At 50.4% G+C, this 11776-nt stretch overlaps 1 protein-coding gene across 7 annotated transcripts; it reads right to left on the minus strand.

The window, feature by feature from the left end:
- Positions 1–105: 105 nt before the first annotated feature.
- Positions 106–7884, minus strand: MPI (mannose phosphate isomerase). Of its 7 annotated transcripts, XR_012064877.1 has the most exons (9): positions 7780–7884; positions 7193–7320; positions 6168–6384; positions 5297–5438; positions 4705–4887; positions 2928–3101; positions 2041–2249; positions 1170–1741; positions 106–422 (listed from the first exon to the last, which is right to left on the minus strand). XR_012064877.1 is itself a non-coding variant. In XM_072951048.1 (8 exons), the coding sequence occupies exons 1-8, from the start codon at positions 7873–7875 to the stop codon at positions 1523–1525; spliced, it is 1278 nt and encodes a 425-aa protein (XP_072807149.1). In that variant the 5' UTR covers positions 7876–7884; the 3' UTR covers positions 1010–1522. The 7 variants fall into 7 exon arrangements, 6 of the variants coding, with proteins under 6 accessions (XP_072807149.1, XP_015098613.2, XP_006208813.1 ...); XM_072951048.1 differs by lacking the exon at positions 106–422 and having other exon boundaries at positions 1010–1741; positions 6258–6384; XM_015243127.3 differs by lacking the exon at positions 106–422 and having other exon boundaries at positions 1010–1741.
- Positions 7885–11776: the final 3892 nt, after the last annotated feature.

Below are 11776 nucleotides of genomic sequence, written 5' to 3' on the forward strand. Positions count from 1 at the left end.
AGGACCTCTCCTTTCTCCTGTTCCCAGCGGGCATCATTTTCAGGCCTGTTCACTGGAGACCATGGCTGGAACAGGCCTTTGTATATCACTTCTGTTTAGAATGAGTTCCCTTTGGCAGACTCTTTATTCCAGGTTTGTTGTTATTTTTTTTTTTAAGCTGAAAAAAATTCAATGGAGGCCAAAAAAATAAAACCCAGAACAGACTGGCTAACTGGAAGGTAATTTCCTAGAATTCCATCTGTACAGTTCTAGTGTGGGCAGCCGCCCCCAAAGATCCTTTTGTGTGAGTTTAATCCCCTACCCCACAGGAAGAAGCCACCAACCTGGGTCTCTGCTTACTCTGGGGGACAGGACCTAAGACTGCTGGTCAGAAACTTCAGTGGCACAACAGACAGCTGTGCAGCCTCCTGCAGAGGTGTGACCTGGAGGGGAGGCCCGGGGAGAGTGGATGGTTTTCCAGGTAGTTCCCGCCAGGGTAGGAAAAAAGTAGCTGTGTTTCTCCTCTCAGCACTAACTGGACTGTCCTGTCCCTGGGTCCCTCTATCCAGTGACTGAATGTGCTCTGGAGAAGTGGCTGACAAACTTTCTCTGTGAAGAGCCAGTCAGCACATTTGGCTTTGCAGGGCACACCGCCTGGCACACCTACTCACTTTGCCATTGCAGCCTGAGAGCAGCCGGACGGCATGTAAATGAATGGACGTGGCCAGGTCCAGCCTGCTGGCCTTAGCCTGCTGATCCGTGCCCTAAGTTCAACTGAAACGCTGGAGAGAAGGATCTTGCACTGACAGTGCCTTCTCCACTGGCTGCTGGGCCAGAGGGCCCCCAGCGTGCCTGCAAGCCCTGCAGCTGAGGCTCAGAGGGCCACCTCTCCCACGCCTTCCTATAAAAGGTCTCCGAGTCTAGCCTGCCTACCCCAGGGAGCTGCCTGACAGGAATAAAGCAAAACCTGGGCAGCATCCAGGGAGGGCTCTTTCGGCCCACTTCAGAGACTGGAATGGCAAAGGCTGAGTGCTGTTTAGCCCACAGGCTTCAACACAAGTGATCTTTAATTGCTTTGACACAGCCAGAGTGAGAGCAGTGTTAGTCCACAGGCCTCCCCTTTTCCCTCTGCAGCTGAGGAAACGGGCAGTCCCAGGGCCAGAACCCTGTTCTCACAAATGATTACCTACCTTCTTGCTGTGACTGATGCTGAACTAATCATAGATTTCATCAGCCTGCCTACTGCCGAGGCCGGCACAGAGCTGCTGCTTCCCATGCTGAGAAGAGACTGGTCCAAGTTCCGGGGGGATACAAGGGGAGTATCAGCCTTAGTCCTCCGTGGGCCCCTCCTACCAGGAGGAAGATGGTTCAGCCCAGGCCTGCTCAGGAGTCACTGCCTCTTCAAGTGTACTGCTCTACCCCAGCTCTTTCAGGGTATACCTAAAGAGCCCAGAGCAGGGAAGGGGTTCGGGCTGGGCTTGAGGATGAGAGGCTGGCCAGGATTAGGGTGACTGGCAGAGGAGAGCCAGGAAGGCTGTGGCCTCTACAGCAGACAGCAGGCACGGAACATCAGCAAGTCCTTAGGCACAGCGAGCTTCAGTGAGACACATTCGTTGGCTCCAATGAAGAGCACCCCACCACGCTGCAGGGGGATTGCTGCCTGGGCTGTGGGGGTGCTGGCTGTCACTGTCCCTTGCACCATCAGGAGAATGCTGGCGGAGTCCAGGGCCAAGACCTTGTATTCAGTGACGAAGCCAGGAACCTGGGCAGGAAGAAACTGCTGGATGGAGCAGTCTGAGCTGCTGTCAGCTCACAGGGGGCCCAGGACAACCCCAAGGGCAGTGAAAGGGAGACCTCTGACACCTCCCTCACTACTCAGGCTCTCGTCAGCACGGAAGCCCTTGTCTGGTCCCTGGTCCAGAGCAGAGTGGGCAGGCCCCACGGCCATGCCCGACCACGTGAGCTTGGCAGAGAGGAAATCCAGCCCTGGTACACTCCACATTGTGGCCCTTGCCAGGATTCTTCCCGCCACACAAGACACCCACCATGCCCCCTACTCACCTCCATCTTCATAACAGTGAAGTCTGGCACAGGGGGATCATAGATAAAGAGGTAGGGGTCTTCCTGGCTCCGGGCTGGAGGAAAGAGCCTGTCCTGGCTGGGGCTGGGGGTATAGCTGAGCATTTCACACAGAGTTGGCACATCGATGAACTTGGGTGTCAGGCCAGCACGCACTGTGTTGTCTGAACATGCCATGCACTCCACACAGTCTGGGGACAGACAGTTGTCATGTGCTAAGCTAATGAAGGATGCCTTGGAGTTTGGCTCTTCGGGGCTGGGCCTCCTAACCTGAGCACCATAAGCCCCCTGCAGAATTAGGTAAAAATGTGTGAATTGCATTTTCTGTGAGAATGGGCTTAGATATAACAAAAACAGATGACGTGTCACCCACATTGTCGGGGGAGTCATATTAACTCCTGGGGGAACCCCAACCCTCCCGACACTTTGTACTCTCCCCTTCTACCATAGAATCCTGTCATGAGTAGATAAACAGCCAACAGTGAAAACGTGACATGCTTCTGTGGCCATGTGTATTTTAACATAAAAGCTCTGCGCAGCTAGGACAGACATGGGAAGGCAGTGTGATGCAGGGGGGAGAACAGTGGCCTTGATCCAATACAGCCTGGATTCAGGTTGTTCTCACACATTTACAGGGCTTAACATGAGAGCGTCATGACCTCACAGGGTTGATGTGAGGATCCAGGCAGTGTCCAACACCAACATCATCCCTGTTGGTCACTTTCCTGCTGACCCCAGGAGCCCTGGGAGGTCAGAGCTTGACAGGACTTAAAGGTGGTCTCCTTGACCAGTCCCTCCTGTTTTTGTCCAGATGGGGAAACAAGGCCTGAGGGGGATGCAGTGGGGCTCACTGCTGAAATGGGGCTCACCTCCTTTCAGGTAGGCATGGGGCACGTTGGCCTCCAGAAACATGGCCTCCCCCGGCTTCAGGGTAAGCAGGTTCAGGAAGTAGATGGCAAAGCATCCGATATCACCTGGGTACTGCTGGTGCAGCTGCAGCAAGAGCTCCCCACAGATGTCCTCCATGTTGTTTCCAGCAGCCACTGAGGGTCACAGAGCCCCCCAAGGCCACTTAGGAACACTCGAACACTCGCTGGTGGTCACAGCCTCACCCTGGCCAGGGAGAGTCCTGGGCAAGTCCCTGCCCACAGGAGTCCAGAAATTGGTGGGCATGTGCGCGTAGTCACATCTCAGCCCTTGGGGGCCAGGCTTCCTTGATACTCCAGCCACACAGATGCCATCTCCCCTATCTTGACGTTCTACATGCCCACCACTATACTAGGCACTGAGGGCTAGAGTGTCGTCCTTTTGGACAGTGGTTCTCACCTCAGATTACTGACTTTTGGGCCAAATAAGTCTCTGTTGGAGCTGTTCTGTGCGTTGTAAGATGTTTAGCTGCATCCCTGACCTCTACCCACATACCACTGGCGCCCCAAACCCAGGTTTGACAAGCAAACGTATCCCCAGATTGCCAACCTGGAGATCGCCTGGTTGAGAACCACTGCTCAGGGAGCTCAAAATCTATTTAGGAGATAACCCAAGGGTTCCTAACTGTCCCAGTTAGCCCAGGCCTTCCCCCTTTCTTAGTACCAAAAATCATTCAGTCCCAGGTAAACTGAAATGGTTGGGCACCCCAGACAGCAAGAGGCAGAATGCAACCAACGGCTAAACTGTGTCCTGGAGACTGACCAGGGGAGAGTGAGCTCTGCCTGGGCTAGGGTGGCGAGGAAGGGCGGTGAGCCGAGTTTCCCCGAGTGTGCAGGGAAGGGGGAGTAACAGCAGAGCGTATCAGTGCGACATGAAGAAACCAGCTGGTCTGGATTGGAGGGTTGTTCTGAGTCTTACTGCCTATTCTGTGCTAAGCACTGGGGGCACACAAAGGTCAAGGAGACAGGTCCCCAGCCTAGAGAAAAGCCCAGTTTTAACAACTGTGCATGTGGTGACACCTACTCACAGGTGCTAAGGGCTGTACCTGACGTATGAACAGGTGTTACGAGAGCTCCAGGCAGAAGTAATCAGCTCTGCTGTGAGTGCAAGAAGCCCTCAAGGGAGGGGCATGCCAGCCAAGAAAACACCAAAAAAAAAAGGTAGGGTAAGGTTGGGTAAAATAAATAGATCCTTGTGGCTCAAAGGTTGCAGGGGAAATGTAGAGACAGAACCAGAAGACTTCTGGAGTCGCCTGGAGAACGGGCTAGGCCTCATCACGTGTGCCACATAAGCTCCTAGCAGAGAGTCCATCCTGCCTGGTTTTTCACTGGCAGGATGTATTGACTCCCCAACCAAAAGGTGACACAACCACACCCATCACAGTCATTTCCTGAACTCTCCTTAGCACAAGGTTGGGCACAGAGCAGGTATTTAAGGAAAGATCTACTGATTGAGAGCTCTGGACTTGAGACATTTTAATAGTCTTCCAGGACAATCTGTCTCCAACCATCTAGAGAAGATGGACGATTAGCAAGCAGCACTCAACCTAGGGCCCTGCTCCACAGAGATGGGGGAAGTGCTAAGTCATTAACAGGCCATCTAAGTCAGGCCCATCTTTGTGTTCTCCTTGAGCAAGGGGTGACAGAGCACTATCCCCCCAGCCTAGTGTCTGTGCCAGGGGCCCAGGATGGGACTCCGACCCAGGCCTAAGACACCCACCTTGCTGGGAGATCCGCTTCACCAACAGGTTGAGCTGCTCCACCACTACCTTCTTCTCGCTTTTCATCAGGTGGGAGAAACAGCTCTGCAGGGCAGAGGCCACAGCCTGGGAGTCGCAGCTCATGCTCTGCTTCAGCTGTGTGGCTGCATCATCTCCAATTAGAAACTGGAACTCAGGCACCTCTGCAGGAAGGTCAGGCCAGGACCCGTATCAGGAATGGTTAAGATGGAGCCCAAAAAAGTGGGAAGCTGGAGAAGCCCTCCCCATATCATCCCTAACCAAGAAGCCAGGCAATGCTACGCAAGCTCTGCAGTCAAAGCGACTGCTCGCCACCAGCCCTCAGCAACCACACCTGAGCCTGGTCTCATGGGCCTGCTCCAAAGGCTTCAAGAATTCATGAGGTCAAATTAACCAAATGGTAAATCAACTATACTTCAGTAAAAATTAAAAAAAAAAGAATTCATGAGGTCAGCCAGCCCCTCTATTCCTGTGACATTCTTCTGTTCTCTGCTACTGTTCCAGCTCTGCCCTGGGTTCCCCCATGCATTCTAGGCCCAATGCGCACGCTTTCAGCATTTTGCCCAACCTTACTTGTCAGAAAGGTGACAATCTCCTCAACTGGCCGGAAGCCACATAAGCCCTGGAAGGAGGTGAGGGCAATGGCGATCTCTGGCTTATGGTTGGCATCAGGGTAGTGCTGTGGAGCCTGGAGGTGCAGCTTCTCTGCCAGCTCCTGTGGGATGGCCAGGGGAAGAGGAGGAAGGTCATGGTACAGCCATCACGTAGCAGGACACCAGTCCCACTACCCTCCCCAGTCGCCAGGCAGCAGTGGCTTCTAACCCCTGGCAATGAGCCCAGTTAAGGTGTAATTCGGAAACTCAGGGTTCAGCCAACACAGGCAGGTGGGCTAAATCTGGGGGAGAGCTGGGACAAATTTATGGAGCCTGGCTTGCAAATCAGGAAACCCAAACACCAAGTCAAGCTCGACACTAACAAGCCGTGTGACTCTGGGTCAATCCCTCTTCTCTGGGTGTTACTTTCCCCATCTAGAAATGAGGACTCTGGACAGACAAATCCTTGGGCTGTGACTCACAGGCTTGTGCAGAAAAGACTACGGAAGCGGAGCTGAGGCAATGACTAGGGTACCTGCCCTGTCCTAGGTGACGTCTCCCAGAAAGCCAAGTGGAAAATGGCAGACATAAATAGTCCTGGGCTGACTGAGGGGAGGCCAGGAACAAGCTTGGAAAAACTCCCCTGGCACAGGCTGGTCAGTTGTCCACTTACCAGCAGCTGGCCTTGCAGAGCTAAACTGAGAGTTGTCGGGCCTGGATTTAGTTTTGGTCTGGAGCCTGGCATTGGGCGGGGAGCGGTGGGGGTGGGAAAACCTGCAGTAAAAGTTGTGGGAGGGCCTTGACATATGCTTTTCTCTACCTGATCTCTACAACCTACTCTGATCCTGTACCTTATTAGGGTGTGCCTGGATGGACAGGGCCGTTTCAACCGAGAGCACTTTGAAGAGGAAGGGCAGCTTGCCATTAAAGGTATCCTTGACCTTTGAGCCCAAGCAGTCCTGGTTCTCAGCAATCCACTGGCCTAGGGTCTTCTGTGAGATGCGGTTGTCAAGAATCTTGGCATCTCCTCGAGGGTGAGTCCCCATCCACAGCTGTAAAAACAGGAAACTTGGGAGGGAAAAAGGAAGAATCTGGCACCAACAGCTGGTGACCCAATTCATTACCCTGTGCTCCCCATAGGGCAGCTGATTCCTGAGATGGGCCTCCCAGGACTGGGTATAAATTCCATCACAGACACACATGGGGGCAGCAGACCCCAGAACATCAGGGGTCAGGAGACCAACACTCTAGTCCAGGCTCTGGCTCCAACCAGCTGTGGAGGCTTGGGGTAGTTATGCCCAGTCTCTGGGTCTCAGTTTCCTCATCTGTCCAGTGAGGTGAACGACACTTGCACTGTCAAGGTCAGTGAAAAGCTCTGACTCTCAAATGGCTCTGTGAGGGGTTTAAGTAAATTCATTTATTGCAGTCTCAGAAGCAGAGGCTAAAGTCTTCCTGTGCTTTGGCTTTTTCTCTGCTAAATGGGCAGAAGAAAGATACATTTTAGATTATTAAAAATGTCAAAGTTAGTCAAAGTAAAAATTTTAATTGTCAAGGAGGGCTGAATTAAATTCAGCAAGTGCTAAAAATATAGGTAAAATAAGATAAATTAAAATAAAATTTAGCAAGTGCTGAGAGTTCTTGGGGGAAGCAAGAGGATACTGGAAATCCCAGTCTACTATGACAAAACCTGACTTCTTTTGGTGCTACCGTCTGGATTCATCGACCTGCACAAATCTGAAGAGCCAAGAGGGCCTCCTCCTTCTTTGCTGCCTCCCCTTTCAGCCAATCCACATGACTTGCCTCTGGCCCTTTAAGTGGAAGAGTCCCTTGGTCTCACCTGTTGCTAAAGTAAGCTGAAATACAGCCCAGGTCTCACCTCTGCATATGGCTTGTCCTCTGAGATCCGAGCCAGTGGGTCACTGCTGGCCAGCAGCCGAGCCACTTCACTGTTAGAACCCATCTTCCCCCAGGCATACTGCTGCACCACACAGGACAGTGGGAATACTGGGGGTACAGACAGAAGGTCAGCTTCCACACTCCTGAGGCCTGACCCCACTTGTCCCGGGAAACTAGACTCGAGCAGAGGGTTTTGTCTGGGGAGAGTCAGTAAGAAGTTTGTAGGCTGTTAGCTGAGACCTTTCTCCTTTGCTGGCCTCGATGTAAAACGGGCAGTAAGGACCTTCTGCTGACTTGAGGCAGAAAGTTGTGTTGAGATGACCAGGAGGAAGTGGGAGGAACCTATTCCACCGCACCTCGTCTCGAAATAACCAACGCGCAGCTCCCTCTTTCTCGAGCTGCAATAATGACTCAATCCCCAACCTAAGTACCTCCTCTTTTCTGCCCGGCGCCCATTTATCTTTCCGCGGAGCCTTACAGGTGGCTTCAACCTGGCATATCAGGTCGGGAAGGGTCCGAGGACGCGACCCACCCCCACGGTAGTTGGCACCCCAGCCAACAGCCCACCTCGTTGAGCGGCCATCCTCGCGGAACCTGGTCTGGCTTCTCCCACGTATACCTTTCCCGGCAGCACCCGCGGCCCTTCTGCGCCCGGAGCTTCATGGGAAATGTAGTTCCTCGAGCGCCTTCTAGGAGGCGCGTGCGCCCCGCGCGTCCACTCCTCCCACTCTCCAGCTCTTAGGAGGACCGTCCACCAGCATAGAGGCCTCCAGCTCGCAATCTTGGGTCTCAGCATTCCTTCATTCATCACTCACCTGTCACATATTTATTGAGAACGTGCTAAATGCCACAGGCTGTTCTGAGGGCTGGAGATACATCCGAGAACGAGGTAAGAATTACTTTGCCTTTGTAGAACTGACATTCTGGTGACGGGAAGACTGCAAACAAATATAATAAGTAAATCACATAGTAAGTTGAAAGGTAAGTGCTACAAAAAGTAAGGGGAGTGGGTGGGAGTGCAAGGCAGTTTGTAGAATTTAAAAGGTTGTCTAGTTATGGCTCATTGAGAAGATGAGTTGGGAGCTCAGACTTGGAAGTGAAGAGAGAATGTTCTGGGCAGAAGATACAGCTAGAGCAAAGGCCCGGAGGTGGGAACGTGGAGATGTGCCTGTCATATTCTGGAGTAAATAGCAAAGAGGCCAGAGTGGCTGGAGCAGAGTTAGCACGATGGGCTGTCAGAAGTGAGGTGGCTGGAGAAGAAAGGCAGCAGGCAGAACTTTGTAGACTATTGTGAGGACTTCGGGTTTTCATTAGCAGGTTTGAGCAAAGAATTGCTGTGATCTCAGCAGGAATTCACCAATGCTTATGATGATGGCAAATGTCACATGCAAAGCCCTTAATCTGTCTGAGTTTCTTCCTCTGTAAACTGGGGATAATAATGCTGGACTGACCGGCTTGTTGGAGGGTCAGATGGGATGATGTGGGACTCAGGCAGGCAGTCAGTTCTTGGTGCTCCTCTGATTCTCCCTGACTTAAGAACTGCGGGACTCAAACCCCAGCTTCTCCTCCAGACTGAGCTGCTCACAAGACACAGACACCAAAGTCGGGTGAAGTCACCAGGAGCTCTGCATGGTGAAGGCTGGGCTGAGCCTTGACTGTGGAGTAATCTTTCTATATACTGCGGAGAATGAATCTGACATCTGGACCTCCTCAGTCAACAGCCCAGGAAGAGGGCAGCCAGCCAGAGGGGCCCCGGAGCATAACAGCCAAAGCTCCAGGGAATCTGGAGTGAGGATCTACAGTCCTGAGTCTGCCTTCCCTTCCGTGCCTTCCCCACTGTCCCCACAGCCTCTACCACCCATGTCCAGGGGAAGAGGGGCTACTGTTTCCTCTGCAGTGTTCTGCCCAACTGTGGACACTGACATCCCCAAGGGTCCCCTGGCTCAAATAAATCAGCCTGCATTTCAAAGTAAGCTTCACCATACACCAAGGAATAATAAAACAGAAAACACAAGAATCATACAAACAGCATATCTCACATAACCTCCTACCTTTGAACCCCCTCATCCCTTCTCCCTGGACCCCTCCTAGACATATGAACCTTCTGGGAGAAAAATGAGGGATTAGTCTAGGCACAGGGGGTTCTTGGAGCACCTCGCAATACCACCATTTCTGAAGTCCAAGTCACTTCCTCATAGTATCTCTGCCTAGAGAAGGGAGAACGTAGATTGTGGGGACAGGCAGAGCCACCACCCCACACCACCCTCCCTACACACAGAAAAATATATCTGTAAGGGAAACTAGGGTGTTTGGGGGAACCTAGAACCTTTCACCCTTAACTCTCGCTTGTTAAGCTGTAATAGAATTGATCACACTTTATTATCTAGTGATGATCTGCTTTCCTCCCTCTCTCCTTCTAGGCTGTGTTTAATTCAGCTTCACATTTCTGCCAGTGCCAAGTTGAGGGCTCCAGCTGTAATAGCAGCTAACATTCATTGTTTGTTATGTACTAAATACTGTGCTAGCCCTTTTCAAGAATTCTCTCACTTCATTCTCAAGACAAGCCAATGAGGTAGGTACTGCCATTAGCCCCATTTTTGAGATGAGAAAAATGGATCTCAGAGAGGTTAACTGGTCCAAGAGCAAACAGTTGCAACCTGCTATACGTCTTCCCTTGTTGAATAAGTGAATGAGTGAATAAATGCATGATGTCGCTTCCACAGGGAAGCAGACAGATCTCAGGGATCTTCAGAGACAGATGAGTGGGAAAGCTTCAAACTGAAGATATCAAATTCCATTCTTTCTTCACCAATCCATCAATGTACTCAGCTGGGCAGATGAGGAGGAGGCAGGACAGCCTTATGTTGTGTGGACTGCTCTCCTCTCAGGCTGCAGACTGCAAAGATCTCTGTATGCTGCCTGTGATGCTGTGACATAACTGGCTCCTGACCAGAGCTCCTAAAACCTTTGTAATTTCCTAAACGGTAAGAGTGCTAGGGGCATCTTTGGTTCTAATATTTGGTCTTTGACCCTGGTTCCTGACAAAGAGTTCCTAAATTCCTTGGAATTTCCTGGGTGATTGGAGCATTTTTTGTCTTAATGAGGCAACTGTTGGTGGGTTCCCAGATTGCTGCAGGATAGGGGATGTTCACTAGAAAGACTAAGCCATGGTTAGAAGCTTGGAACCTTCAGCCACATCTCCCATCCTACAGGGAGGGGAGCGGGGAGAGACTGAGTTAACAATTCATCATCCCTACATGGTGAAGCCTCCATAAAAATCCCTGAACTACTAGGTTTAGAGAGCTTCCAGGTTGGTGAACACATCCCCTTACCAGAAAGATGGCACACCTCTGCTCTACAAGGAAAGAATTTCCTATGCTCAGGACCCATACCTCACCCCATGTATCTCTTCAACTGGCTGTTCATCTGTCTATCATATCCTTTATTATATAATAAGCCCAGAAACATGTTTCCCTGAGTTCTGGAAGCCATTCTAGCAAATTATTGAACCTAGGGAGGGGATCATGGGAACCTCAATTATAGAAATACAGGTGACAATGACCTGGGCCTTGCAATTGGCCTCTAAAGTGGGGACAGTTTTTTTTTTTTTTGAGAATATAATCGTCTCTAAATTCAAATGGTAAATTTATTTTTTTCACTTTTCATATTAGGTAGAATTGTTACGATTTGACTGCACATATACAATATATTGCATGTAAATACAGATATACTGCACATTTTTTTAGTTTACATATATGTACTGTTCATTGTTTCCAAGAACAGTTTAGAGCTTTAGCTTTTTTTTTTTTTAATGAGGGGGAGGTAATTGGGTTTATTTATTTATTTATATTTGGAGGAGGTACTGGGGATTGAACCCAGGACCTTGTGTATGCTAAGCATGCACTCTACTGCTTGAGCTATAGCTGCCCCCCTAGAGCTTTAGCTTTTTAAACTTACACAGTTATCAAAGGAATAAAGCCAACCACAAAATAAGAATCAACAGAATGCAGTGATCCAATTACAAAGGACAATCAAATGTGCTTACATATATTCAAGAAATCGGTCATCTAAGTTATAAATAATAAGTAGTTAATTTATGTCCTTTTTTTTAGATTCCACATATAAGTGATACTATATGGCATTTTTCTTTCTCTTTCCAGCCTATGAAATGGGGACAGTCTTGTGGGACTGAGCCCTTACTTAACCTGTGAATCTGACATGTTAGCTACTATCCAGGTAGACAGTGTCAGAACTGAATTGAATGACCTCCATCTGGTGTCAGAGACTTGGTCACATGTCTGGTTAGAGAAATGTTCTGTGTGACTAGTAAAGGAGAAACACAAGAGTTTTCCCTTACACTGCCCTCAGAGGGGTGGCCGGGGGGGTTAGGGTAAGTAGTTTCTAAGGGGACGCAAACATAGATCCTTTCCCATTCTTCCCATTCTCCCTCCTGAGGACATTTCCTGGAGAAATGTTGATCTGGACCCAGAAAAGTGGATGAGGGAAACAGTAAACATTTACTACATGCCTATCATGTGCTTGGTACTATGTTGGTGCTGGAAAT

This window comes from Vicugna pacos, chromosome 27, assembly GCF_048564905.1.
Source record: "Vicugna pacos chromosome 27, VicPac4, whole genome shotgun sequence".
NCBI lineage: Eukaryota > Metazoa > Chordata > Mammalia > Artiodactyla > Camelidae > Vicugna > Vicugna pacos.

What these genes read in the sequence shown, in the direction of transcription:
- MPI (XM_015243127.3), bottom strand. Translation starts at nt 7,875, where the DNA reads ATGAAGCTCCGGGCGCAGAAGGGCCGCGGGTGCTGCCGGGAAAGGTAT. An exon ending in GATTGTCACCTTTCTGACAA is followed by an intron (nt 4,888 to 5,296) that starts GTAAGGTTGGGC and finishes ACCTTCCTGCAG; the next exon opens with AGGTGCCTGAGTTCCAGTTT. An exon ending in CCATGCCTACCTGAAAGGAG is followed by an intron (nt 2,250 to 2,927) that starts GTGAGCCCCATT and finishes GTCTGTCCCCAG; the next exon opens with ACTGTGTGGAGTGCATGGCA.